The sequence below is a fragment of the Symphalangus syndactylus genome, chromosome 21 (genome assembly GCF_028878055.3).
Source record: "Symphalangus syndactylus isolate Jambi chromosome 21, NHGRI_mSymSyn1-v2.1_pri, whole genome shotgun sequence".
Taxonomy (NCBI): domain Eukaryota; kingdom Metazoa; phylum Chordata; class Mammalia; order Primates; family Hylobatidae; genus Symphalangus; species Symphalangus syndactylus.
Genome location: NC_072443.2, coordinates 45,924,813 through 45,952,783, shown reverse-complemented (window position 1 = coordinate 45,952,783; position 27,971 = coordinate 45,924,813). Strand labels below are relative to the sequence as shown.

The 27,971-nt window shown below is 37.0% G+C and overlaps 2 protein-coding genes across 10 annotated transcripts in view; one reads left to right on the top strand and one right to left on the bottom strand.

The window, feature by feature from the left end:
• Positions 1–17,409, bottom strand: part of CD86 (CD86 molecule) — a 64,065-nt gene extending 46,656 nt beyond the window's left edge. Inside the window, exon 1 of the mRNA XM_055260723.2 lies at positions 17,261–17,409. Coding sequence (XP_055116698.1) covers positions 17,261–17,274 — 14 coding nt within the window. The 5' untranslated portion in view covers positions 17,275–17,409. The remainder of the gene's footprint in view (positions 1–17,260) is intronic.
• ILDR1 (immunoglobulin like domain containing receptor 1) overlaps positions 1–27,971 on the top strand; it is an 86,534-nt gene that overhangs the window by 5,443 nt on the left and 53,120 nt on the right. For 3 of the 9 annotated variants that reach the window (XM_063630163.1, XM_063630158.1, XM_055260706.2), the window contains one exon: positions 12,148–12,349. The exons of 5 other annotated variants lie outside the window; for them this stretch is intronic. The gene's annotated coding sequence lies outside the window, so the exon portion shown is untranslated. Of the gene's footprint in view, positions 1–3,250; positions 4,679–12,147; positions 12,350–27,971 lie in introns of those variants that run through there. One more of the 9 variants, XM_055260708.2, reaches the window with a different exon arrangement.

The following is a 27,971-nucleotide window of genomic DNA, read 5'->3' as shown; positions in this document are numbered from 1 at the left end:
GCTAAAGGAAATTTTCAAAGTGATGATTTCTTATGTACTTGGATTCATGGACAGAAATTCATATCCTATGCATAATATAATCTATGTGAGAAGGGCCAGGATTTCACTGTAAACACAGTTCCTGAATTATTCTTAATTTAGAAGTGATGCAGCTCAGGACTGGGTTGTCTTCTTATTCTCAGCTCTGCTGCACAATTGCCAATAAAGCAGGATTGTCAGCCACAGCCCCCAGGACTTGACACTCCCCTTTAATTAAACCCTGCTGGGTCCATAGTTCCCTGACGTCACCTGAGAGTGACCATAAGACATTTGCAATAAATTTTTATTTTTACTGCTACTGTAAATTGTATTTTTAAAACCCTTCCTCCTTAAAGCAGAAACACGTATCAACCATTACATGAATAAAAAGACACGCCACAGATTGGGGGAACAAAAATTGCAAAAGATATATCTGATAAAGAACTGGCATCCAAAATACACAAAGAACTCTTATAACTCGAAGGTAAAAGAACAAACAGCCCAATTTAATAAGGAGCAAAAGATCTGAACATATACCTCACCAAAGACGTTACACGGACAGTAAATAAGCATATGAAAAGATGGTCAGCATCATACGTCATTAGAGAATTGCAAATTAAAACAGTAAGATACCACTACACATCTACTAGAATGGCTAAAATCCAAAAATCTGACAATACCAAATGCTGCTGAGAATGTGGAGCAACAGGAAGCCTCATTCATTGCTGGTAAGAATGCAAAATGGTAAAACTACTTTGGGAGATAATTTAGCAGTTTCTTAAAAAACTAAATATACTCTTACCATATGATCCAGCAGTCACACTTCTAGGTATATTTACTCAATTGAATTGAAGACTTATGTCCACACAAAACCTATACATGAATATGTATAGCCACTTTATTCATAATTAGCAACTAAGATGCCCCTCAGTTGGTAAAGCTGTGGTATGTCCAGACAATGGAATGTTATGTGGTAATAAGTGGAAATGAGCCATCAAGATGTGAAAAGACATGGAGAAAACTTAAATGCATATTGCTTAATGAAAGAAGCCAATCTGAAAAGGGCACATACTGTATGATTCCAAAGATAGAACATTCTGGAAAAGGCAAAACTGTGGAGACAGTAAAAAGATCAGTGGTTTCCAGGGGTTGGGGAGGGGTGGAAAGGGTGAACAGGCAGAGCACAGGGGATTCTTAGGGCAGTGAAGCTATTCTGTATGATATTATAATGGTGGATACATGACATTATGTATTTGTCAAAATCCATAGAACTGTACAACCCAAAGAGAGAAACTTAATGTAAATTATGGGCTTTAAATAATAATCATAACGAAGCAACAATGGCTTAATTGTAAGAAATACATCACACTAATGCAAGATGGTAAAAATAGGGGAAATTGTGTGCCACAAAGGGAGTAGATGGGAATTCTCGTATTATGTGCTCAATTTTTTGAAAATCTAAAACTGTTCTAAAAATAAGTAAAGTCTGTTAATTAAAAACACACACACACTAACCACATACACAGATTTCTGGTAAAGTAACTAAATTAATAATGTGACATTTTAGAGGGCTGCTAGACTAGTGGGAAAGAAAATTAGCATCAATTTCACAGTCCACATGTTCACTTCCCCATGTTGCACCCTTGGAATCAAATGCTATACATAGAACGTTGTTGCAAAAAGTCTCCTTTTGTATTTCTGCCTTTTATTTTGACACTTTCTACATTTTTCTGGTGCAGAACCCTAGACTTTTATGTCAATTCCTTAGGTAAATTAAAGAAAAGGCCCCAGTTTTCTAAGGGCCAGATCAATTTTTAAAAATAGCTTTCAGTTCCATGTTTCTGAAGGAACATTCTTAGAAATGTAATGAGTTTCTTGTTTCTTTGAGAGGCGGTACAATTTTAACTTGTACTTTAAAAGCAAATTTTACATAGTTAAGCATTAGAAGTTGAGTATTTTTCTTTGTGTGAGCCAAAATTTTGCATTTATACCATACCAGTGAGTTACCGAGGTGGAGTGGGATGGACCCTCACTCTCATAACCTCTAACACGTCCTCCACTCCCATCCTAGGCTGGCTTTTTCTGCCTCCCTAGCTGCCCTGGGGAATCTTCTTTTATTTACTTTCTCATGATGCAAATTCACACCTACCATTCATGCATGCTAAGGAAGAGGCAATGTGTATTGTTTTCTTGCATTCGATCAATTTCTGAACCCAGAAACTAGGACCCAGGGACACATTTTTGTCTAGATGTCTTCAAGCAAGAAGTCAGAAAGGCAAGGGACACCAAGAGATATTTTCAGGATTCTACAAGTGAATGCAGAAGATTGTCTGTCTTCACTATCTCTCAAAATCACATGGTGGCTTCAGCAGCAAAATACACTTATTTGGATTGAAGACTGAATTTGCTTATATTAAAAGGTACGTTCAGGAAAAAATTGTCAAAAGGGTAAGCATTAGGGTGTATGCATTTCAGAAAAAGTACCATTGTACTGGGGATAAGTATAGCCTTCAGGTGTGCAGTTGCTTTAGCAGAAAGGGCAATGAGGAAGATGAGAAGGATGGGTGCCTGGATAGAGCTCAGGCTAGTGACAACCGTAGCACTTGGAGAACCAACAACCCCATACCCAGGGTCTAAGTGAGGTCTCTGGTCTGATGGAGACAGGGCAGAGTGGAGTTGAGGTGTTCTGGGGCATGTCCAGAATCAGGAGCTCCTGAGAAGTGTGTGGAGGAAGGTCCATCCCTGGAGGCAGGCCACAGGGGCCAGGGGGAACCTGGACCACAGGACAGGGAAGGAAGGCTAAGCCAGAGAAGGACTGTAGTGTGGGAAACTGATGGGCTCACAACTCACCCCATGAACGCGGACAATAAAGACCACAGACTAGCGGCAAGACTACCTCCAGAGCACCCCTCCTTCCTCACCTGCCTGTCGTGTATCTCAACACCTCATGGCAGGGGTTGGCCAAGGTTTCAGAGGTGGTGCCAGAGCTGCATAGGAACTGGCAATCACTATTGACTCTAGCAACACAGAAATATGCACATTTTCATGCTCTACCTTTGTTCCTATCCATCTTCGAATCTCAGTAATATTTCCCGTTTTCCAATAACACCTTAAAATTCACAGATGTAATTGCACCATTTAGAATTTCTAGTTTTTTTTTTTTTAATTTCCTTCATTCAATTAACAAATGCTTAACTAGCTCTGACTGAATGAAGGCCTTGGACTGGTCTTGAGATCCAAGGTGAGCTAAGAAGTGTGGTCCCCGCCCTCCTAGAGACCATAGTTGAATGCAGGAGACCTACACTAATTTGATAAAGTCAAGGTACTTGCCACCAAAAGATTTTCAACATTATACAATTTCAGTTATGTATGATATCCTCATGATTAAACACCATCTTAAGAGCATGAGGTAGATTCTAGCTAGTTGTGTAGGTTACAACTAAGAAAAGTTTCCCCCTGGTTTCTTGTCTCAGGAATAGGTTTCTCGATTATCTGTTCTCCTTCTCTTCATATTTTAAATGGTTAGGGTGCCTGCATAAACATTTGTCATGGATAACACTGTAGAGAGGACTTCCTGGGGGAAGGACGGTCTAAGTGATTTAACTTCCTTTCCAATTTAATAATTCTGTATTCTAGTTATTCAGTAGGATTTACAATCTAATATTACAATCTCAGGACTTCTTCTGACAGGTTATACAAAAGATGGTCTATTATTTAACAAATAACATAACTATGTAAAATATTTCTAATCAAATGAAATATATACAGCAGCACATTTAAAGATTAAATATCAATAAACTACCAACACCTGTGATGTTACCTTTCAGAACTCAAAGTAAATACCTGATTCCAAAACTTGTTATCTTTTCGATCTTTATCTGAGAATATTAAACCAACATTCAAAAGACTGTGACTCTGAATTTAAGTGGCCTAATTGTCTAAGGGTGTGCATTTACATATTCTGAGAAACTGTCATTTCTTTACAAAGCACATGACATTTGCCATTTTCTTTATAAACTCAGTTAGAAGAAATAAAATGAGGTAATATTCTAAACATAAAAGTTGCTTGAAGGTTAAGTTCATATTTTTTTTCTATGTGTGCAGGGGAAGGGATATAATACATAACAAAACTAACACATTTTAACAAATGGGCAGCATATTTAATATTTAGGGAAGCATGAAGATCCGTGAAAGCACCTTATGTAAAGTATTTATTTGAGTATAAATTAAATGTACACTACAAAGTAAAATAAAATAGATTGGGGTATATAGAACACAGGCAATATGACTAAACTTGTTAAAAAACAAAACCAGTGGTTTTTTAAATCAGTGATTTTTTTTTTTTAAGTTTCCATTTCACAACAGAGGTGGGGACGCGGCACTGCACATTCAAAAACTTACTTCCCTGTGGCATCTTTGCGACCAAAGCAAGGCACTTAAGACTTCTCTGAACACTTAAAATGTACATTTGTCAACCTGGGCTTGTAGTTTTCAAGTTGGTGATGGAGAATCATAGAGTTGCAATTTTTGCACCTCCCTTTTACTTCCATCACATGCTTTATCTGGAATACTTGAAGGGTCTGCCACCACACAAAGGCATTACTGCCTGAAAGAAACTTTCTGGTAAAAGAAGGTGTCACTCTTTCTACTCTTCAGCAATGTGAGTAAGGGATGGCCTCTTTTGAAAAGTGTCTTAATTTCAGCTTTACTCAAATCTTATTTAAGTTTGCAAACAATATTAACTTGCACTAGCTGGCTACAGTTTTAATGTGAGGAGTTGGAATTTTTAAGAAGGACAGCATTTGTAAACCAATTTGATCTTTGCATTTGGTGGACTGCAGATAAAATATTGCATTTGAGTTGCATTTTCACTGTGGATGGCCTATTTGCATACAAACAAAAGAGATTATTTTTAAAAGATATTTTCTGTGTTTTTGTTTTGGTCTCTTGGAATGACTGTGGTAAGGATGAAGGGACCAGGCCATTTTCATACCTTGGATTTTACATATTTTGTTTATGTCACCCTGTATTCTTTCTCCCTCACCATCCACTTTCAGTTCATTGGTGGCCAGTTTTAGAGTCTTTGTCACCTCTTGTTTGGACGATTGATTACAACAGCCTTGTGGCTGGCTCCCTTCATTATCTTTCATGGAAAACAATTTGATTATGAAACTTCCTTCCTTTAAAGACCCACGCCTTACTCCTCATGAGTTAGTGGTCACGCTTCTCAGCAAAACACACCAGGACTTTCAAAGCGTGAATTCAATTTTTCTCTTCTGATTTTATCACCCAACCCCTAAAACTGCCTCCACAACCCATACAACAGTTTCACTTGAACCATTCACTATTCCGTGACCATCTTCCCCACCATCCCCCACCCCTAGAACCTTTGAAAACGTTTTGCCTTCTTTACCTTTGTGGAAGCTGTTTATTCTGCCTGGAATGTCTTCCCTGCTTTCTCTACTGCAATACTCTACTCTTCCTTACAGATCTAGATCATGCCACAGTTGGAGCCTGAACCCTTCCCTCTTTTTTCACCAGATCTTTATCTTCCTTAGTCCCTCTTCACACTATTTATTTTTCCATTATAACAGTTTCCTCATCGTGTTAAAAATCCACTACTCATACAGCTGGCCTGCTCTGAATTCCGCAAGTTTGGGGAACGTGTTTCATTTCCCTTTGCACTCCTGGTACTTAGCATAGTAACAGGCCCAGAGTGGAGGCTCAGTTAAGTATCTATTTATTAAAGTCAATATCTATTAACTGATTACTATGAGCTACGCACTCTGCTAGAACTCTAAGGCACCCTAAGTATTTTAAATCCATTACTTCATTTAATCTTCACAATAAATATTTTTTAAAAATTTATAGGTGAGAAAACTGCCTTTCAGAGGGTTTTGGCCAGCTGCCAAAGATCACACAGCTAGTGTGACCCTCAAGCTTTTAGCAGGATATAGAATTGAATCTGTTTTCATTTCTAGCTGACAATGCTATGTGACTGCTGTTAGAATGTTGGATAGATGTCAGTGTCCCTTTTTTGGACAGAATGCTGAGCAGCTGGGCACCTTTTCAGTAAGTTCTTAGCCTTCTCCCTGGTCATTTGTTTCTTCCTACTCTGAGCTATGCACTTGATATTTCTTCATTTACCCTCGTATTCCTTACCCTCAGAATGTGGAAACCATTCAACCTTCTAAGTGACAAAGAAACTGAGGCTCAAAGAAGGTAATAACCTGTCCAAAGTTCCTTTAATCATAGGAAATATTTTTCCTAAGGCCCCCAGAACTGAATGGTTCTTGATTGGGACCCTCAGCCAGTGCCTGAAGAGTGTGTAAAGGGATTACTCTGCCTGATTGTTTGAAAATAAAATTAGAAACATTTAAGGAGCTGGGTTTTGGCCTGTTTTTCTTTTTTTCTAACTTTTCCCCTGCAACCATGAACACTTAACAAGCCAGAGAGGTCTCCTGGAAACAGAATCTTGGGTCGGCCATAGAATGGACACATTAACTTTTCTACTGCCTGTCATCTAAACTCTCTGTTTCCTTCAAATTTACATGTCTGTATTGAGCCCCCAGTCAAGTTTCCCCCTCTCCCCCAATTCAATTTCTTCCAAAACCCAGAGATCTTGGAGAGCAGAATGTAAATGGCCTTTTCCTTAGAATCTTATCTCCTCAAAGGAGTGGAATGGCTGGATCCAGACTTGCAAATAACCTTCATTTCTGGACTCCCAGTTCTCACCTTCCTTGATCCATAGGTTATTCCTTCTTCCTTGTTGGGGCCTCACTTTCCAGACCAAAGCTCTTAGACTCAAGCATCTGCAGCATCCAAGCAGCTCATATAAATGAGGCAGGCGGGTTGCATAAGAAGAAGAGAGCTTATACCCCATTGGAAGCTGGGCAGCCTCTGCCAGATTCACCAGTTGTTACCATGTGGGATTATTAGCACACTGTTACTAGATATTCTAATTCTCCAGAAGAGCTGGAAATCTAAACTTATGTGAATTCTCCAGATTTTTGAAATATTGGCAATTAATTATGATTAAGGTTTTTGTTTTGTTTTGTTGTTTTGATGACTCTCTGTCTATGGACCATTTTTAGTCCCCCAGCTTTTACTTTTCAATCTCTGGCTTTTACCTTTATCGTATGGTTGCCAGAAATTGTTTTGGACGTGGCTCAACACAGCTCTCTCCAAGCTCAAATCTTTTCATCCACAAATGTTTCTTGCTGCTAGAAGTAATGTCTTCCTTCCCTGATCTGCCATAATATATAGCATGGTTGTTAATAGCTTGGCTCTGGAATCAGATTGGCATTTGGAATCCTGGTTCTGTTGTCAGCTATGTAACTAAGCGAGACTCAGTTTTCACTTATGGAAAATCAGGGATAATACTACTTACCTCCTGCAGTTATGATGATTAAATGAGATCATATATGATACAATATAGTATGCCATAATTCCTGTCAGAGGCTAAGACATATTAGCTATGGTGATATCTCTTCCCATAGAAGTTTCTAAACAGGATTTCTGATTCATCTTCATCTTTCCAACATTAAATAAAACTTTATTGAATAAATTAATAGTCAAATAGTTTCAGCCCCCTACTTTCTAGCTCTAACTCACTACAGCCTGGGTCCCAATATAATATTCCTAAAATATTCCATTTACAATTTTCTCACTCTCTCCTGAACCTCCGATGCACTAACAGAGGTCAGAGGTAAAACTGGTGATTTATACCAAAGCAGCCCCTCCAGACATTGAGCTATTATGTAAATATTAGGATTTCACTGATAAGTTTGCCTTTCTGGCTCCTCTTGAAATACAAGACTTGGCTGTTCTGAACCACATCCTTATACACAGGACAACAGAGTGATGACCAGAAGCACTCCTCGAAATGGGGCCCGCCTGTGGGCGTCCACAGCTTCTGCCATTCATACGTCATGGAGCTGTACATAAACCACAGGCCTGCATCACTCACTTCCGTCATCTGAGGATCTATGTTGGCCATTCGTGGTATAGGGGCTGTACCTCACTACTAGATTACTTTTCAACTTGATTTCGTCCTGCTCGACAAAGCAATATAATTGTACTGAATATCTGGCAATTTTAGTCAAAGAACCCTATTTCCATAATCCCACCAATCAGGAGGTAACTACTATGACTATTTTGAAGTATTTGTTTGCTGTCTTATTTTTATGCTTTTTTTTCCCCCCTCTTGGGGCTCCCCCTTGCTCCAGCATCATCCCCACCTTGGAAGCAGCTACCCTTCGTTGTCCTGCTTTGTCAACCCTGTGTCACAACTGTCTGGTCTGGATGGTGGAGAGGCATGGTTTATGCCCTGCCTCAAAGGCTGCCTGTGAAACAACACTTTCCCTTCCCCTTTCTCTCTTGTTTGGTTGATTCATCTGTCCTTGGATGGTTTTGCATAAGCTGACTTTTTGGAGTTGTTGGGCAGCTCCTGATCCAAGATTAAAGAACATTACTTTGTTTTATAAACCAGTACTTATGCCAAGATTTTTCTGTGCAAATATATTCTCAATTAAAACACCAGCTTCTCAATTCCTGATATAGAGCTTTCTTTCTAAAATTCTTCCTAGGCCAGGTGCGGTGGGTCACACCTATAATCCAGCACTTTAGAAGTCCGAGGTGGGCAGATCACTTGAGGTCAGGAGTTTGAGACCAGCCCCATGATGAAACTGTGTCTCTACTAAAAATACAAGAAAATTAGCTGGGTGTGGTGGCATGTCCTGAACCCGGGAGGTGAAGGTTGCAGTGAACTGAGATTGCACTACTGCACTCCAGCCTAGGTGACAAAGTGAGTGAGACTCTGTCTTTAAAAAAAAAAAAAAAAAAAAAAAAATTCTTTCTATGTACTTACTTAGTTTTAGGAACCATTTACCAAAATAAAACACACATTCTGTGGATTATTTTCTTTATAATTCTGTATGTAGCCTTATGTTGTCTTCTCTCATTAAGGAGTCATTGTTAACTTCATTTTTAACTTACTTACCTATTCATCTACTTATTTAGGTTGATTCTTATTTTTCATTATATTAAATAATGTAATAAACATTTTGGTGCACAAATATGTTTCTGTAGCTCTTGTTATTTAACTAGCTAGATCTCTAGAAGTGAAATTATTAAAGCAAGATATATAAACATTTTTATAATTAAAAAATGGTAGTTTATATATCTTCTAGAATTAGAAGTGTAAGCTTGAATACAGTTCATGATTACTAATGAGCAAACAAATCTTTGTAAATGAAAAGCAAACTTAAAATATTTGAAGTCCAGAAAGTGAAAAAGCAGGTTTTCATAGATAACTTCATGAAAGCACTTACATGATTACTATTATAGAATATAATTTTATTTTAATGATTTTGGCATCCTACCTTACACAAAATTTATTTTAGGCGGCTTGGTTGCTTGACTTTCACCTGATTCAACTGCATTTGGCATGCCCTTCTCTTATCTATAGTTAGGAGGTCTATTATAGCAACTTCTAGGTTATAGGTAAGAGTCCATCTGCTGGAAATCAATCATAAAAGGCAGAGCTAAAGAACTCTGACAATTAAAAATATAGGAAATAATAGATTTTAAAGCAAAGAATGCGAGTCCTAAAATATTTTATTTCCATAGGACTTCCTGTCCATTATAAATTATTATATTCCTCATGGCATTGGCAAGGGCTTAGTAGCCTCATCTTACAGAGGACACTGAAGTTCAGGAAGCTGATAGGTTTCCCAAAGTGATACCACTAATAAATAGAAGATGATTTATTAACTACTTATTATTTGATACCAACCAAACTAGCTCAAAACCCTGGCATTTATCTAAGACATCCTACTGCCTACAGACAAATAGGAAACAGCTACCTTCATGCTCCTGTGAAACGTCACACCCTGTTATAAAAAACTCTTCTAAAAAATCACCTTTGATATATTTACCACAAAACTGAAATTCTTGAGAACAGAAATCATGTTTAGTCATACTCATCTTTGGTGTATTTTTAATGTTTAGCACAGTGCCTGGAACAAAGATGCTGAATGAACTGAAAAAAAATGTACTAAGAACATAGAGAAATTGGCAGTGCCCAGAATGGGTGTCTGCTTGTACAACCATTTTTAAGACTCTTGATATATGTTGACATATTGCTTTCCAGAAATGTTCTCCCCATTCATATACTGACAATCAATAGTATATGAAAGTATCCTCTTATTGCATACTTATTAGCATGATTACTCCCAAACCTCCCAAAATCCACATAAATTGTTAATTTGTAAAAGGAGACTATCTTGTGTTTGAACTGGCATTTCTTTAATATTTAGTGAAGATGAACATTTTTAGTTTTTTTTTTACTTTTTGAACTTTTCATTTTTAAATAATTATTGATTCAAAAGAAGTTGAAAAAATGTACAGGGAAGTCCTGTGTACCTTCACCCAGCTTCCTTCAGTGGTAACATCTTGCACACACAGTTTGTGTTACGATTCACCCACTGAGGGACTTTTTTTCCCAGTTTTTTACTATTACGAATAAAGCTGGTATAAATATTCATATACTGATTTTTGCAGGAGCATAGGCTTTTATTTCTCTGGGATCAAAACCCAAGAATGCAGTTGCTGGGTCATATACTAAATGCATGTTTGGTTTTATAAGAAAACTGCCAAACTGTTTTCTAGAGTGGCTTGACCATTGTACATTCCCGACAAGCAATGTATGCATGATCCAGTTTCTCTGCATCCTGCCAGCATTTGGTGTTGTCATTATCTTTTATTATTTTAACCATTTTTATAGGTAGGTAGTGGTTTAATTTTTTCATAAAGGCAAATGATGTTGACTGTCTTATATGGTTGTTCATCATCTGTGTATTTTCTTTGGGGAAATGTCTTTTTATATCTTTTGCCTATTTTTCCGATTGGATTGTTTGTTTTACTGTCTAATCTGATACAGGAAAATATCTCATTGGTGTTTGAATTGGCATTTCTTTAGTATTTGGTGAGAATGAGCTTTCTGTCATGTTTATTTCTTTTTAAAACAATTACTGAATAATTAACTGCATTAATTGCTTTTGTCATTTCATAATTGTGGGTTTCTATTTCTAAACAGACTTAAAGTATCAGCAATTTCATTTGTATTCATTACAGTACCTTAAACTATCAGTCTCTTGATAAAGATTTATTGTTTAGTTGGTTGAAAATAGTTGTAATATTGGGGTGATAATCTAGGTTGGCCTTGATTAATCTAGGTAGTTGAGTATTTTAGGTTTATCCAGTTTTACCATTTTCTGGCCTGTATTGACTAATTGGTTCACTTAACCAAATGTTCATTCCTTTTATTTTTACTTGATGTTTTAGTGCAAATCTGATTCATTTGAGGCCTAATAATATAGAGCTGTGACATTAGGGTTGTTTGGCTTATCGTATTCCTGCCACTACAGAAAGATTAATTTTGACTCAAAGCTTTCTAAGAAAATGTTTTAATACTTCTCTATTCCAATCTCCAATGGTTTATTTTATTTTATTTTTATTATTTTGTTTTTTTTTTTTTTGAGACGAAGTCTCACTCTGTCACCCAGGCTGGAGTGCAGTGGCGCGATCTCGGCTCACTGCAAGCTCCGCCTCCCGGGTTCATGCCATTCTCCTGCCTCAGCCTCTCCGAGTAGCTGGGACTACAGGCGCCCGCCACCACGCCCGGCCAATTTTTTTGTATTTTTAGTAGAGACGGGGTTTCACCGTGGTCTCGATCTCCTGACCTCGTGATCCGCCCGCCTCGGCCTCCCAAAGTGCTGGGATTACAAGCGTGAGCCACCGCGCCCGGCCGGGTTTTTTTTCCCATTCTGTTTATTGACGTAAATTATAAATGATCCCTGAAATTCCTCTTGGGCTTGTTTTCTTCTTTATCTTACCACATTCACCAGAGGCTTTACCTCTGCGAAGCCTCAAATCTCAACTTGCCTCTGAACTGACAATACAGAATAGAATCTGTATGTGCACTCAAAATCCAACATGTAAAATGACTGCAAAAATTATTTTCTTCCAGAAATCCTTCCCAAACTAGTTTTGGGTGGGAAAAATAAAGTATTGGATTTTATTTTTGGTTAGCCTTTTTTTTTTTAATTTAAATTAAAATTTTTTTAGGAATGGGAGTCTCGCTATGTTGCTCAGATTGGTCTTGAACGGAACTCCTCGCCTCAAGCCATCCTCCCACCTCAGCCTCCTGAGTCACTGGGATTACAAGCATGAGCCATTGACCTCAGCTCTGTTTAACCTTTAAAATGGAGGAAGGAAGAACTCCGGGTCTGGCTGGCTTGGCTCCAGATTATTTCCACGGACAGCAGAGGTGAGTTTACTCCAGTGAGGAGGTCTCATTTTATCACCAGACTTTCTGCAGGAGACCATCTGTGCTGCCTCCATTTTCCGAGCTCTCCAAAGTCTACTGCCTCCACTCAACTGGGAGTGTTCTGCAAAGGTCACTGAGGGCCTCTGGACTGACATTTTCAGTCATTCTCCTACTTCGCCTTTCTGCAGAATTTGACCTGTGACTACACTCTGCTTTGTGAAATGTTTCTACTCTTAATTTAAGTGATATAATCCTGTTTTGGTTTCTTTCCCTCCTCCCTGATGCACTTATTCACAACTTCTTTCTCTGGTTGCATGCACTCTCACCAAGTGTATTAGTTTGCTGGGGCTGTGGTAACAAAGTACCACAAACTGGGGTGGCTTAAACAACAAAAATTTATTTTTTTCTGGAAGCCAGGAGTCCAAACTTAGGGTTTCCACAGGGTTGGTTCTTTCTGAGGGTTGTGAGGAAAGAATCTGTTGCGAGCCTTTCTCCCTGGCTTCTATGTGGATGGCCGTCTTCTCCCTGTGTCTTCACACTGCTTTTCCGCTGTGTGTTTCCCCTCCTTACAATAAGCACAACAATTGTCTTGGATTAGGACCCACCCTAATGACCTCATTTAAATTTTATTATCTCTGTAAAGACCCTATCTCCAAATATGATCAAATCCTGAAGTCCTGGGAGTTAGGATTTCAACATATGAATTTTGAGAGAGCCACAATTCAACGCTTAACATGTAGTCACTACAATTACCTTTCATGTCACATCTCATGTGTTCAACATGGAAAGCTTGGTAAATATGCTCTTTCCATGAATGCATTCTCCTCTTTCTTGCATCCATCTCCCCACTTGATTTCTTTCTTTTTTTTTTTTTGAGACGGAGTCTCACTGTGTCACCCAGGCTGGAGTGCAGTGGTGCTATCTCAGCTCACTGCAACCTCTGCTTCCCGGGTTCAAGCTATTCTTGTGCCTCAGTCTCCCAAGTAGCTGGGACTACAGGCCCACTTGATTTCTATGACACCACTTTTCTCCTGGGCTGCTCCAGTCTCTCTAGCCCCTCCTCAGTATCTATCGTAGATTCTTCTTCCTCATCTCCCTCCTTAAATGTCAAGGTTTTCCAGGTTCTGTCCTTGGCTTCCTCTCAATCCTCTATCCTCTCTGCTACTGAATTGACCCACAATGAGAATTTCAACTGTCAACCGTACTTATGCAGAAGACTCTTCATGTGCATTCCAGGCCATCCCTCTTTTTTGCACTTGCACCTAAATATCTACTTGTCTGCTTGGATATCTCCATCCAGCTGCTCCGCAGGCACCTCAAACTCAACATGTTAGAGAAGGAATTCACCATGTCTTTTCTCTCTGCCTGGTGCAAACCCACTCTGCTTCCTATACCTTCCATTTTGTGAAGGACACCAGTATGTGCTTAGATCTCTCCTCCTTTCCCAGTGTCTACATCTGTCAAAAACCAAATTTGTCAGTTCTGGTGCTTAAATACCTCTTAAATGCATCCTCTCCTCTCTGATCCCACCATAACTGCCCTGGTTTCATGCCCTCACCGTTTCTCCTTGGCTTACTCCAATAGCCTCCTAAATGATCTCCTTGTCACTCCAAATCAGTTTTCATTCTTCTGCCAGGGGATTTTTTTAAAAGTAAATTTTATCATGTCTCTATTTGTTTATGAGTCTTCAAACTTAGGCTGTTCCTTTAGGATGATCATAGCTGGATGCCTGGACTGTGGGCTCCTTGTTCTGGCCCCACCCAGCTTCATCCTCTATTATTACTCCCCATTAGGCATCTTCTCAAAGCTATACTTAAAATTCCCCCATGCACCTAGACCCCATTTGTCTATTTAATTACCCAGGCCTTGAGACTTTAAACCACATTAACCTCCCATGAAGCCCATAGCTGGTGGCCTACAAAAGCCCCAGTGTCTCTGAGTCATCTGCTCTCTCTTGCACTAGCTCTTTGCTCCAGGCTTCATTCCTGCTCCTAACTTGACTCTCAGTTTCCTTAACTTCACCTGCCTTTCTACCATTTGGCTTCCCACTGTGATCAGTCACTCCCTGGAGGCTGGCCTTGTCTTTGGGTACTGCTTGTTTTAGATCAGCTCCTTCATCCCAAAAGCACAACTTGGGGTTATCCTGCCAGGCTCAGAGGATACTGAACATTTCTGCTGGAAGAAAACCTTCCTCCGTTCTGTTCTTAGTAGTGCCATTAAGTGGTTGTATAATCTTGGACAAATCACTTTTCCTCTGTTTCTTAATCCAAACAGTAATAGTAATAAAAACTACTAACAATTCCTGAGTACTTAGCAGGATATGGATTATCTCATTAAAATCTCACAACTACTTTACGACATATTACCATACTCCCATTTTACAGACAAGAAACTGGGAATTACAATGGTTAAACAACTTGTCCAGAATCACATAGCTAGGAAGTTGGAGAACTGGTATTCAAACCCCAGCAGCCCGGTTTCAATGTGTGGCCACTTAGCCACTGCACTGTCCTCCCTCTCAATGTGCAACTCACCCTAGAGAGCCATGCAATCACTTCTGTAAAATAAGGGAAGAGTGCTCCAGCCTATTCTAAATATAAAATTCTATCAGAACATGCCTTTCAAGATCTAATGAGTTATGGGTAGAGTGGGTGTATTTTTCAAGAGAAGAAGAAAGATAAATGCAAAAGGGCTAAAGCCCTAACTATGGAATCTCACAACTTATAAATTATCACACATCACTAGATGGTTACTTCTCTGAGAAAAACCGGCTATTGTTTTGTTTTAATCTTAAATATTTAGCTTTATTTTTCTGCCTACAGATGGGATTCAAATTGAAAAGCACACAGTAGAAAATACAAACTACCTATATTTCTGATTAATATTGTTTGTATACATGTATCATGTATAAAAGTGATAGCACTGTTCGTTCTGCATTTTTCCCCTTTAACTAAACACATTATGAATTGTTCTGCAATGGAATTTTAAATAATTACATGGCATTCCATTATGGATATTCCATAATCAATCAATCCCTTGTTTTTAAACATGTAAATTGTTTCTAAGATTTTCCTTATTAGAAATAATAGCAAGAAAAATATCCATCACTAAAACTTTACAAACATGTATTATTATCTCTTAGAATACATTCCTAAAAGGTGAATTGCTTGGTTAAAGGGCATATACATTTTAAAGGCTTTTGATATGTATCACTAGATTATTGTCCAGAAAGATGATATCACCACTAGTGGGCAACTAGGGTGCAAATAATCCTCCCTTCTTAGCAAGATAGAGGATTCTTGCTTGCTTGCTGTTTAAAACTTAATATTTATCTCTTTGATAGAGAAAAAATGATACTTCACTGTTGTTTTAATTTGCATTTATTTCATCTCTTATGAGAGCAAACATTGTTTAATGGCTATTATTGGTTCATGACCAACCTTCAGGCACTGTGAAACAAAAGGAATCTTAACAAGTTCGATATAGACAGCAGCCTATGGTTTTTTAGACCTCTGCAGACAGTGCTAGCATAATTAAGTAGTATCCCCTCTATGGTACCACAAAAATTATAAATTTTGAAATTCTTTTTTTCTTCATACAAGTATAAAACTTCAAAATTCCACTGGAGCAAGGGAATCTTTACTGGAAAATTAAATTTTAATCTTCTGAAATAAAAGCAACAAAGCTTTTTCTCAAACCAGTAAGCACTGGGTAGATGAAAGTTACTTCGATTTTCAAAGAACAGTAATTATAAATACATAGTGACGGCCGGGTGCGCGGTGGCTAATGCCTGTAATCCCAGCACTTTGGGAGGCCAAGGTGGGCAGATCACAAGGTCAAGAGATCGAGACCATCCTGGACAACATGGTGAAACCCCATCTCTACTAAAAATACAAAAATTAGCCGGGCGTGGTGGCTCGTGCCTGTAGTCCCAGCTACTCAGGAGACTGAGGAAGGAGAATCGTTGGAATCCGAGAGGCGGAGGTTGCAGTGAGCTGAGATTGCGCCACTGCACTCCAGCTTGGCGACAGAGCGAGACTCTGTCTCAAAAATAAATAATTAAAAATAAATAAATAAATACATAGTGACTGGCACCAGCTGCCACCATCCAAGAGAAGGGCGGGTGTGCCTCCTTCCAGGAAGTCTCCACAGCATGGAGAAACCTTCTGGCGCACAGCGAAGCGGGCAGGAAAGATTTTAGCTCTACCCCTTATGAATAGTGTGAACTTGGGCAAGTTATTTAGCCTCTTTAAGCCACAGTTACCTCATCTGTCAAAAAGAATGATCATATCTTTCCAAAAGTCATTGTGAAGAATAAAATTCAGTGAAATAACACTAGTAAAGTACCCAGCACATCATGCATGTTGAATACGTGGTAACTAATTTAATCACCCTACCTCCTTCCACTACCCAACACTGCCCAGAATCTCCCATGGCCTGACTATGACATATTAACTGAGTTTTGCATTTTCTCCTTATACCTCTTTTTTCTCTTTCTTTTTCTTGATCTCTCTCCCTCTACCTTCTCTATCTCATTCCTCCACACTCAGACCAAACTGACCCTGGTAGACAAAAACATATTCCCTGTTATTTGTCATTCTTATGCAGATATTTTAAAAATTCCTGATTTTTCGCTTAAAATCAATGACTGTAACATTCAGTATTTGAATAACGCATTTACAAAACCAAAATTAGGCACCTAAAAATATATATATAACTACCACCAATGAACTACTTTGGGCATTGCAAATAATTCTTGCCTTCATGTGACAAAGATCTTTTGTAGAAAAAAAAACTTCTCCACTTAGGAACTAAGTGAAGGACACACATCAAATCACCATCTTCAACCTCAGCCTTTCACTGCAGTCACAACTCATAACTTCTCTGCAAAGAACAAGAATTATTACTCACCACTGGGGATCCATTTTGGCTGCTTCTGCTGTGACCCAATATCTGGAAATGACCCCACTCGTCCGTGCGTCTGTACTAGTCCCTGTTACAGCAGCAGAGAAGCAAAGGTTTCACCCTGTGCAAGCCTTCCTCGGCAATGACTGTATATCTACCCAGCTAACTTTCTTTAAGAGAAGCTGTTCCTCTTTTCTCTACAGATTTTGACCACACTTGGGAAGAAATTTAACCCTTTCCTTGCAGTTTAAATTAATTGACGTAGGTCTACATGTATTAAAAAATATACAATTCAGTAACTTGAGTTCCAGACATGACGTTGAGATGAGCCTGACTAAAAAAGTCTCCCCTCTTGAAATTCCCTCAAAAAAACTAGAAAATAAAATAATTAGAAAGAGAAAACAAATCTCCGCAGCTACAAAATAGAACAAAGAGGCATTCTACAGATTTTGGTAAGATAATAAAAAGTGATTTATTGTGGATGTGGATTGGGAATGAGTAGCCACCTAACCCTGCCAATTTCCGCAACCAAAGTGTGGAGAGTTTCACTGAGCTGGGGTGGGAGTGGGAGATGGGGAGATGTTCTGTGAGGACTGCATAACCAAGGAGGGCAAACAGAAGCTACTGCTTTTATTGTTTCATTCCTACTATAGCTAAGGATTACATTGATGAAAGCGAATATTCTGAAACAGAAGTCTGAAAAAAAGGCAGCATTATAAAGTTAATAGATGTCCCTAAGTGACAAACATAGAATTAATCAAGCAGAAACTATACTAGAAGATATTTCCTCGTATGAATTAAAATGGGCATCATCTAGAAACTCAAACTGTTTAGTATATCCAAGCAAAAGTTATGAAAATCGATTCTCATCCAGGCAAATCATTGTGAACATTTTAAATTCCAAAGGCAAAGCTAAAAACAAAATGAAAACATAGAATGACTACAGAGAAACAAAAAACAACTTGGCATCTTATTCAACCCTAAATGGCAAAAAATAACAGGACAATATCTGCAGAATTTTGAGTTAGCATTATCTACCTAGATAAGATGCCAGTTAAATGTCAAGTCAATAGAAATATGTCACCAAGCAGGCAAGAAAACAACTGCAACAGAAATACCACCACCAAAACAGCCTTCCTAAATAAATTATTTAAGGATATATTCCAGAATAATAAATGAATTAAAATAGAAAGCCTTAAAATGGAGAAGCCATGGCTGGAAACACCAGTGCTGAGCTTTAAAGCAAGTTAAACATGGAGAAATAAGACTAAATAATTATAAATTAGTTTAGACCAAAATGCTGAATAAGAAAAACTTATTAGAAATAGATTACATATGTTATTTCAAGGAAGTTTAAAAATAACAGATGACACCACTGCTAACTAGAGCAAGGAAACAAAATCAACACAATTATTAATCTTCAAATAAGAAGATAGAACAATTATTATTTTATCAACTTTGATAATTTCATCTGGATTTGAAAATTTTAAAAATGAAGACAGCAATAATATAAAATAAGTTATCTATCTTCAAAATGATTGCAGAGCAGGAGTGCAAATAAAATAGTATTTATAACTGCATGACATATCAGAAATAAGATGAGATAAAAAAATCCATGTAAACCCCATCTGTTATAAATATTAAATATTAAAGGTATGAGATGTCAGTTTTCAGTTTCTTGGTAGCAATGTACACACTCAAATTTCCATTTCTTGGTATCAATGCATACACTTAAATTTTTATTTGAGAGAGCATTAAAAAAAAGAGAGCATAAGCATTTTCTCTTGTTATCATAAACTTTTTAGTAGTCATTAAATAGTACATTAATAGTACATCAAGTATACACTGTGAAAGCTGGCTGTAATGGCACATGCCTGTAATCCTGGCTACTCAGGAGGCTGAGGTGGGAAGACTGCTTGAACCCAGGAGTTTGAGACCATCCTGGGCAACATAATGAGACCTTATCTCATACACACAAAAAAGGTATATATTGTAGTAAAATTATCTTCCTAATATCAGACAGTTTTAGCTTTTAGTATTTTTATATTACAATTTTCTAATTAATATATTTAGTATATATATTTAGGAATTTTTAGTATTTATTAGTTATCCATTGCCATATAACAAATTATCTCAAAATTTATTTCCTTAAAACAATAAATGTTTAGGGATTGATATCCAGAATATGTGATTAAAAAAACTCCTACAACTTTGCAGAAGAAACAACAAACAATTGAAAAGTAGGCAAAAGAATTGAACAGACATTTCTTCAAGGAAGATATACAAATGGCCAATACTCACATGAAAATGTGCTCAAAACCACTAGTCATTAGGGAAATGCAAATCAAAACCACAGGAACGTCAGCAAGATGGCAGAATAAGAAACCCCAGCCTGTGCTCCCTCCCACAGAGACACTAACTTAACTATACACAGACCAATTCCTTTTGTGAGAAATCCAGAAGCTGGCTAAGAGGCTACATCACACTAGGTGAGCAAAAAAACAACTGCACTGAAGCCAGTAGGAAAATTCATGGTATACCCTCACCATAGTCTGTCCTCTTGGCACAGTGCCACATGGTTAGGAGGAAATTCCCAGTTCTTGGCTTCTCCCTGAAGAAGAAATGAGAAGACTAGACCATATATCCAAAGTTCTGACTTTTTGGCCAGGCGCAGTGGCTCATGCCTGTATTCCCAGCACTTTGGGAGGCCGAGGCAGGTAGATCACTTGAGGTCAGGAGTTTGAGATCAGCCCGGTCAACATGGTGAAACCCCATCTCTACTAAAAATACAAAAATTAGCCAGGCATGCTGGCACATTCCTCCCAGCTACTTAGAAGGCCGAGGCAGGAGAACTGCTCGAACCCGGGAGGCGGAGGTTGCAGCGAGCCGAGATTGCACCATTGCACTCCAGCCTGGGCGAAGAAACGATGTCTCAAAAAACAACAACAAAAAAAACCAAAGTTCTGACTTTCTTGGGGGCTGCCTGAGGGACTAGCCTCTGTCTTACCTGTCTTAGAGAGTTTATAGGACCCACCATACTCTAGATACCTGCGGGACACTGAGAACAAAAGAATACTGGGTGATACATTGCTGTCCTAGAGGGTTCTTGCTATAGCAGACACAGACTGATACAGTTCAGTGGCCTATCCCTAGGGGACATGGAAAAGAGTGAAGCATGCAACCAATATTCCTGCTTTTTGGGGAAATGGGAAGATGCCCATAGGATTGGTTTCTTTCTTGCCTGTCTTGAATCACTGGCATACTCTAGATGCCTGGGGCCCCATGTAAAGAAACCAAAGAGCTGAACAGCATGATGCTATTTCAGAGGACCTGTGGCACAGCAGAGGCCAATACAGCTCAGTGCCCTCTTCTTCAGGAGGGCAAGAGAAAAATAGAACATGTGTCCAGAATTCTGGCTTTTCAAGGGGCTGCCAAAGAGACTGGCTTCCATGTAGCCCCACTTAAGGCAGAGAAGGTCTAACATACTCTAAAAGACTAGAGGCTGCCAAGAACAACAACAAAAAAGAGCTGGACAGTGTGCTGCTACTTTGGAGGACACACACTATAGAAGATAGACAACAGACAAAGCAAGAGATAATGAACTCGTAAAAAAGAGAAGCCAGAAAAATCTCTCTACTTGGGAATCGATGTGCACAAGCCCAGACAAAACGTATCCACAGAAAATGTTTGAGAGGTCCCCAGAATCTTTAGCCAGGCTAAAGATTATGAAGGTCTTTCCCAGTACAAAGCCAGCTGGTAAAGACTGGAAGAAGTGGCTGGTTTTTTGTTGTTGTTGTTTGTTTGTTTTGTTTTTTAATATGGAGATACCAACACAAAGTTCTAAGAAATATGAAGAAATGGGAAATGGTCAAGTCAAAGAAACAAAATAAATCTCCAGAAACAGATCCTAAAGAAACAGAGGTATACGAATTATCTGACAAAAAAATTCTAAATAACCATCATATTGATGCTCAGTGAGTTCAGGAAAGTGATGCGTGAACCAATGAGAAGTTCAATAAGGATAGAAAATGTTAAAAGGAACGAAATAGAAATTTTGGAGCTGAAGAATGCAATTTTAACTGAACTAAAAAATTCACTAGAGGGGTTCAACTGCAGACTTGATCAAGCAGAAGAAATAATCAGCAATTCAATTACAAGTCATTTGAAATTATCCAGAGGAGCAAAAAGGAACAATAAAATAACAACAAAGAAAATAAGTAAAGAAAGCCTGAGAGACACCATCAAATGGACCAATATATGTATTAGAGCAGTCCAAGAAAGAGAAGGGTTGGAGAGCTCATTTAAAGAAATAATGGCTGAAAACTTCTCAAATCTGAGGGAGAAAATGGACTACAGATCCAAGAAGCCCAATAGGCCTAAATAAGATGAACCCAAACAAATCCACACTGAAGCACATTATAATCAAATTGTCAAAAGCCAAAAAGAGAATTTTGAAAGCAACAAGAGAAAAGCAGTTCATTACATACAAGGACACTCCTATAAGATTAGCAATGGATTTCCTAGCAGAAACTTTGAAGGACAAAAGGGAATGGGGTGATGTATTAAAACTGCTGAAAGAAAAGAACCAGCCAACCAAGAATACTCTCTCTGGCAAAACTGGCCTTCAAACATGAGAAATAAAGACTTTCCTAAACAAACAAAAGCAGAATAAGATCATCACTAGAGTTGCCTTTCAAGAAATGCTAAACAGAGTCCTTCAAGTTGAAATGGAAAGATACTAAACAGCAATACAAAAACATGAAAGTATAAAGCTAACTGGTAAAGATAGATATATAAACAGGTACAGCATACTGTAATAGTGTAACAGTATTGTGTAAATCACTTAATTCTGGTATAAAAGTTAAAAAACAAAAGCACAGAAGTAATTATAATTATAAAAATATATTAATGGCTGCACATTATTAAAAATATAATTTGTGACATCAATAACTGTGTGTGGGGGAAGTAAAAGCAAAGTTTTTATATGAAGCTGAATTTAAGTTTTATCAGCTTTAAAAAGATAGTTATATCTATAAGCTGTTTTATGTAAGTCCCACGATGAGCACAAAGAAAATACCTATGGAATTTCCACAAAAGAAAGAAAGAAAGATATAAAATCATGTCACTATAAAAAAGCAATGAAATGCAAAGGAAGATAGCAAGAGATAAAAAGAGCAACAGAATAGCTACAACACAAAAAACAAATTTCAAAATGTTGATAGTAACCCCTTTTCTATCAATAATTACTTTAAATATAAATGGACTAAGCTGTCCAAATGACATAGCACAGTTGAATGAGTTTTAAAAAAATAAGATCCAACTATGCACTGTCTACAAGATTCACTTTAGATTTAAGAACACACATAGGCTGAAAGTATAAGGATGGAAAAGTATTCCATGCGAATGATAACCAAAAGAAGGCAGGAGTAGCCATACCTACAAAAGATAAAATAGACTTTATCTTCGTCTGTTTGTGTAACTATAGTAAAATATCTAAACTGGGTAATTTATAAATAACAGAAATTGATTTCTTACAGCTATGGAGATTGGAAAGTCAAAGGTGCTGGTGTTCAAGTCTTGTGAATGCTTTCTTGCTGTATCCTCACATGGTGGAAGAAGGACAAAAAGAGATGAATTGCTGTGTCCTCACATGGCGGAAGAGTAGAAGAGCAAAAAGGGCCTAAGCTAGTTCTCTCTAGGCATTTGATGAGGCTATAATCCATCCATGAAGGCAGATATTTCGTTATTTAATCACATCCCAAGAGGCTCCACCTCTTAAAACCACCACAATGGGGATTGAGTTTCAACACATGAATTTTTGGGGACATTCAGACCATAACAGACTTTAAATCAAAAATTGTCAAAAGAAACAAAGAAAGACATCATATAATGATAAAAGGTTCAATTCACCAGAAAGATATAACAATGATAAATTTATATGCACCAACATCAGAACACCTAAGTATATGAAGCAAACATTGACAGAACTGAAGGGAGAAATAGACAGCAACATTATAATAATAGAGGATTTTAATACCCTAGTTCCAATAAAGGTTAGAACATCTAGACAAAAGATCAATTAGTTAACAAGGGGCTTGATCGACACTATAGACCAAATGGACCTGATAAACATACACAGAACATTCTACCTAATAGCAGCAGAATTCACATCTTTCCCAAGAACACACAGAACATTTCTTTTAATAGATCACACGCTAGATCACAAAACAAGCCCTATCACATTTAAGATTGAAATCATACCAAGTATCTTTTCCAATCACAATGGAATGAAACCAGAAATCAATACTAGAAGGAAAATTGGAAAATTCACAAATATGTGGAAATGCAACAACATACTCTTGAACAAATGGATCAAAGAATGAATCAAAAGGGAAATTAGAAAATATCTTGAAACAAAGAAAATAGACAACATACCAAACTTTATGGAATGCAGCAAATACAATACTAAGAGGGAAGTTGATAACAATAAACATATTAAAAATATCTCAAATAAAAAATCTAACTCTCATGTTAAATAACTAAAAAAAGAAGAACGAGCTAAGCCCAAAGTTAGCAGAGAAAGGAAATAATGATTAAAGCATAATGGTGACTTATGCCTGTAATCCCAGCACTTTGGGAGCCCAAGGTAGGAGGATCACTTGAGACCAGGTGTCCAAGACCAGCCTGGGCAACATAGCAAGACCCTGCCTCTATACAAAAAAAAAAAAGACTCAGATAAGATGAAAAAATGAAATAGGAGACATTGCAATTGATGCCACAGAAATTAAAAAATATTGTAAGAGACTGCTGTGAACACTTATGTTCCAACAAATTGAATAACCTAAAAGAAATGGACACATTTGTAGAAACAGAACCTACCAAAGCTGAATCATAAAGAAATAGACAATCTGAACAGACCTATAACTAGTAATCAGATTGAATCATCAATCAAAAACTTCTCATTAAAGAAAAGCCCAAGACCAGATGACTTCATTGGTGAATTCTATCAAACATTTAAAGAAGAATTAACACTAATCCTTCTCAAATTCTTCCAAAAATTTGAAGAGGAGGGAACACTTCCAAACTCATTTTACAAGGCCAGTGTTAACCTGACAGCAAAGCCAGAAAAAAACACTACAAGGAAAGAAAACTACAGGCCAATATCCCTGATGCAAAAATCTTCAATAAAATACTAGCAAACCAAATTCTGTAGTACATTAAAAGGATTATACTCTATGACCAAGTGGGATTTATCCCTGGAATGCAAAAATGGTTCAACATATGAAAATCAATATAGTACATCATTAAAATCATACGGTCATCTCAATAGACACAGAAAAAATGTTTGGTAAAATTCAACACTCTTTCATCATAAAACCCCAACAAATAAGGAATAGAAGGAAAGAAGGAATTTACCTCAACATAATAAAGGGGATATGTGAAAATCCCGCTGCTAGCATCACACTTAATGGTGAAAAACAGAAAGCTTTTCCTTGATGAGGAACAAGGTAAGTGTGCCTACTTCATCACTTCTATTCAACACAGTCCTGGATGCCCTAGCCAAGCAACTGGGTAAGAAAAAGAAATAAAGGGCATTGAAATTGGAAAGGAAGAAGTAACATTATCTGTGTTCACAGATGATGTGATCTTATATATAGAAAACTCTAAAGATTCCACCAGAAAAAAAAATTAGATCTAATAAACGAATTCAGGAAAGTTGCAAGATAAAAAATCAACACACAAAAATCAGTTGCTTTTCTATACACTAACAAGGAACAATCTGCAAAAGAAATTAAGAAAACAATTCAATTTATAATAGCATCAAAAATTCTTAAAAACTTAGGAATAAACTTAAACAAAAAGGTAAAAGACCTATATGCTGAAAACTACAAAGTGTCAACGAAAGAAATTAAGAAGACAAAGATAAATGGAAAGATAGCCGTCTTAGTCTGTTTTGTGCTGCTATAACAGACTACCTGACACTGGGTAATTTATAAACAATAGAAATTTATTTCTCATGGCTTCACATGCTGGGAAGTCCAATAACAATATGTCAGCATCTTTCAAGGGGCTTCTTGCTGCATCATCCCATGGCAGAAGGCAGAAGGGCAAGACGGGGAGACGGTGAGAGAGAACAAAAAGGGACCTAATTCACTTTTATAACAAACTTATGGCAGTGATAACAAACCCACTCCTGTGATAGTGACATTAATCTATTCATAAGGGAGGGAGTCCTCATGACCTAAAATTATCCCATTAGGCCCCATCTCCCAACACTGTTACATTGGTAATTAAGTTTCCAACACTTGCTTTTGGGGGGATACATTCAAAGCACAGCATTTGCCATCTGCATGTCTTCTTTGGTAAGGTGTCTGTTAAGGTTTTCAGCCCATTTTAAATCAGTTGTTCGTTTTCCTATTGCTGAGTTTTAGGAGTTCTTTATATATTTTGGATAACAGTTTTTTAAAAATTAAATATGTCTTTTGCAAATATTTTCTTCCATTCTGTCTTCTCTTTTCACACTCTTGATGGTGTCTTTCTCAAAGCAGAGATTTTTAATTTTAATAAAGTATAACTCATCCATTCTTTCTTTCATGCATTGTGCCTTTGGTGTTGTACCCACACAGTCATGAATGGACCCAAGGTCATCTATATTTTCTTTTATGTCATCTTCTAGTATTGCAGTTTTTCATTTTAAATTTAGGCCTATGACCCATTTTGAGCTAATTCTTGTTTTTTTTTCTTTTTTGCATCTGGATTTCCAGTTGTTCTAGCATTATTTGTTGAAAATGGTATCTTCTTCATTGTATGCCATTTGCTCCTTTGTCAAATATCACTTGACTGTATTTTTGTAGGTCTATTTCTGGGCTCTCTATCGATCTATAATCTATTCTTTTGCTAATACCACACTGTCTTGATGACTGTAGCTTTATAATAAGTCTCGAAGTTAGGTGTATCAGTCCTCCAAGTTTGCTGCTTTTCTTCAATTTTCTAAGATATTATTTTTTATATTTTCCTTTCCAAACATGTTTGCATTAAGACATTTTTGAAATTCAGATATTTTATATATTTTGTAGTAAAACTATGGATATTTTTTATGCAACTTCTTCCAATCCCTTTGAATTTGACAAAACCCATTTCCCAACTTGAAATAAAACTTTTCAATTTTATATTTTTCTGGTTTCCAAGATTGCAGTTTTACATGTAACTTTATGTAAAATTGACTTTACTAAGTTGGTGAGGTGAGAATGTAAATAAATCCTTTCCCTCATTTTAAACCAGTTGTTCCCTTGTTATCTGTTTAATTCTTGTTTACTTCTCCACTGATTTGTGATGTTTTCTTAGTAATATTGTAAAATCTTTCATGTATGTGAAATAATATACAACTTGGGGACAATTATGTATCATATTCTTAATTAACATAGACTTAAAATATAATAATTTTAGTATCCATTAAGGCTCTTATTAATTTATTTTCGAAATCTTCAAAAGTCATAGTAATTATCCTTCCTATTTACATTCTGATGTAATGTTATTGTATTTTAAAAAGTAGTCTCTCTTTAACTGAGTCTTTTAAGAACTTGTCAGTAAATTTTATAATTGTGCTATTATCATTTATTTTATTTTTACCCATGTTATAAACACATAATACATTGTTATAATTTTGCTTTAAACAATCAATTAGCTTTTAGCACATTGAAATATAAGTAACAATAAATTTTATCTTACCCTCATTTATTCTGTTTTCAAATCTCTTCATTTCTTCGTGTATATTCTAGTTTCTAACCCATATTATACATCATATTTCTTCTGCCTGAAAAACTTTTTTTTCTTCTAAAATTTCTTGCAGTGTATGTCTGCTGGCAATGAATTTTACCAGTATTTGTCTGAAAAAGTCTTTATTTCTCCCTTGCTTCTGAAAAATATTTTTGCAGTTTTCTTCCTTACAGCACTCTAAATATATCATATCCTTTACTGTCTTCTTACTTACATGGTTTCTGGAAGAAAATGTCTGCTGTAATTCTTATCTTATTTTTCTACATGTAATATCTTTTTTTCTCTGGCTACTTTTAAAATTTTCTGTCTTTGGTTTTTAGTGGTTTGAATCTAACGTGCCTAGAAGTGAGTTTTTTGCTTTTGGTTTTTGGTATTTATACTTCCTGGTGTTCTCTGAGCTTCTTAGACCTGTGGTTGGAGGTATGCTATTAATTTTAGCAAATTCTTGGTTATTATTTCTTCAGATATTTCTTATGTCTTATATTTTGTCTCTCTGATCCTCTTAAATTTCAAAACATGTATGTTATATCACTTGACGTTTTCCTCCAGCTCTTGGTGGTTCTGTGTTTTATTTTCACTCTCTTTTTCCTCTCTGCATATCTGTTTGTGTAATTTCTGTTGACCTATTTTCAAGTTCTCTTTCTTTTTAACATTTTTTCAAAATTTTATTTTTTAATTGTCAAATAATAATTGTACACACAGGGTACATAACAATATTTTGCTACACATAATGTATGGTGATCAGATCAGAAGTTCCCTTTCTCTTGCTCTGGTCTGACAGGCTGGTTTAAGGCATTATTTATTTCTGTCCATGCATTTTTTTATATCTAGCATTTCTACTGATTCTCTCTTATAGTTTTTGTCTTTCTGCTGAAAATATCTGTCTGAGCTTGCATGCTATTTACCTTTTCCAATAAGTCATTTAATATATTAATTATAG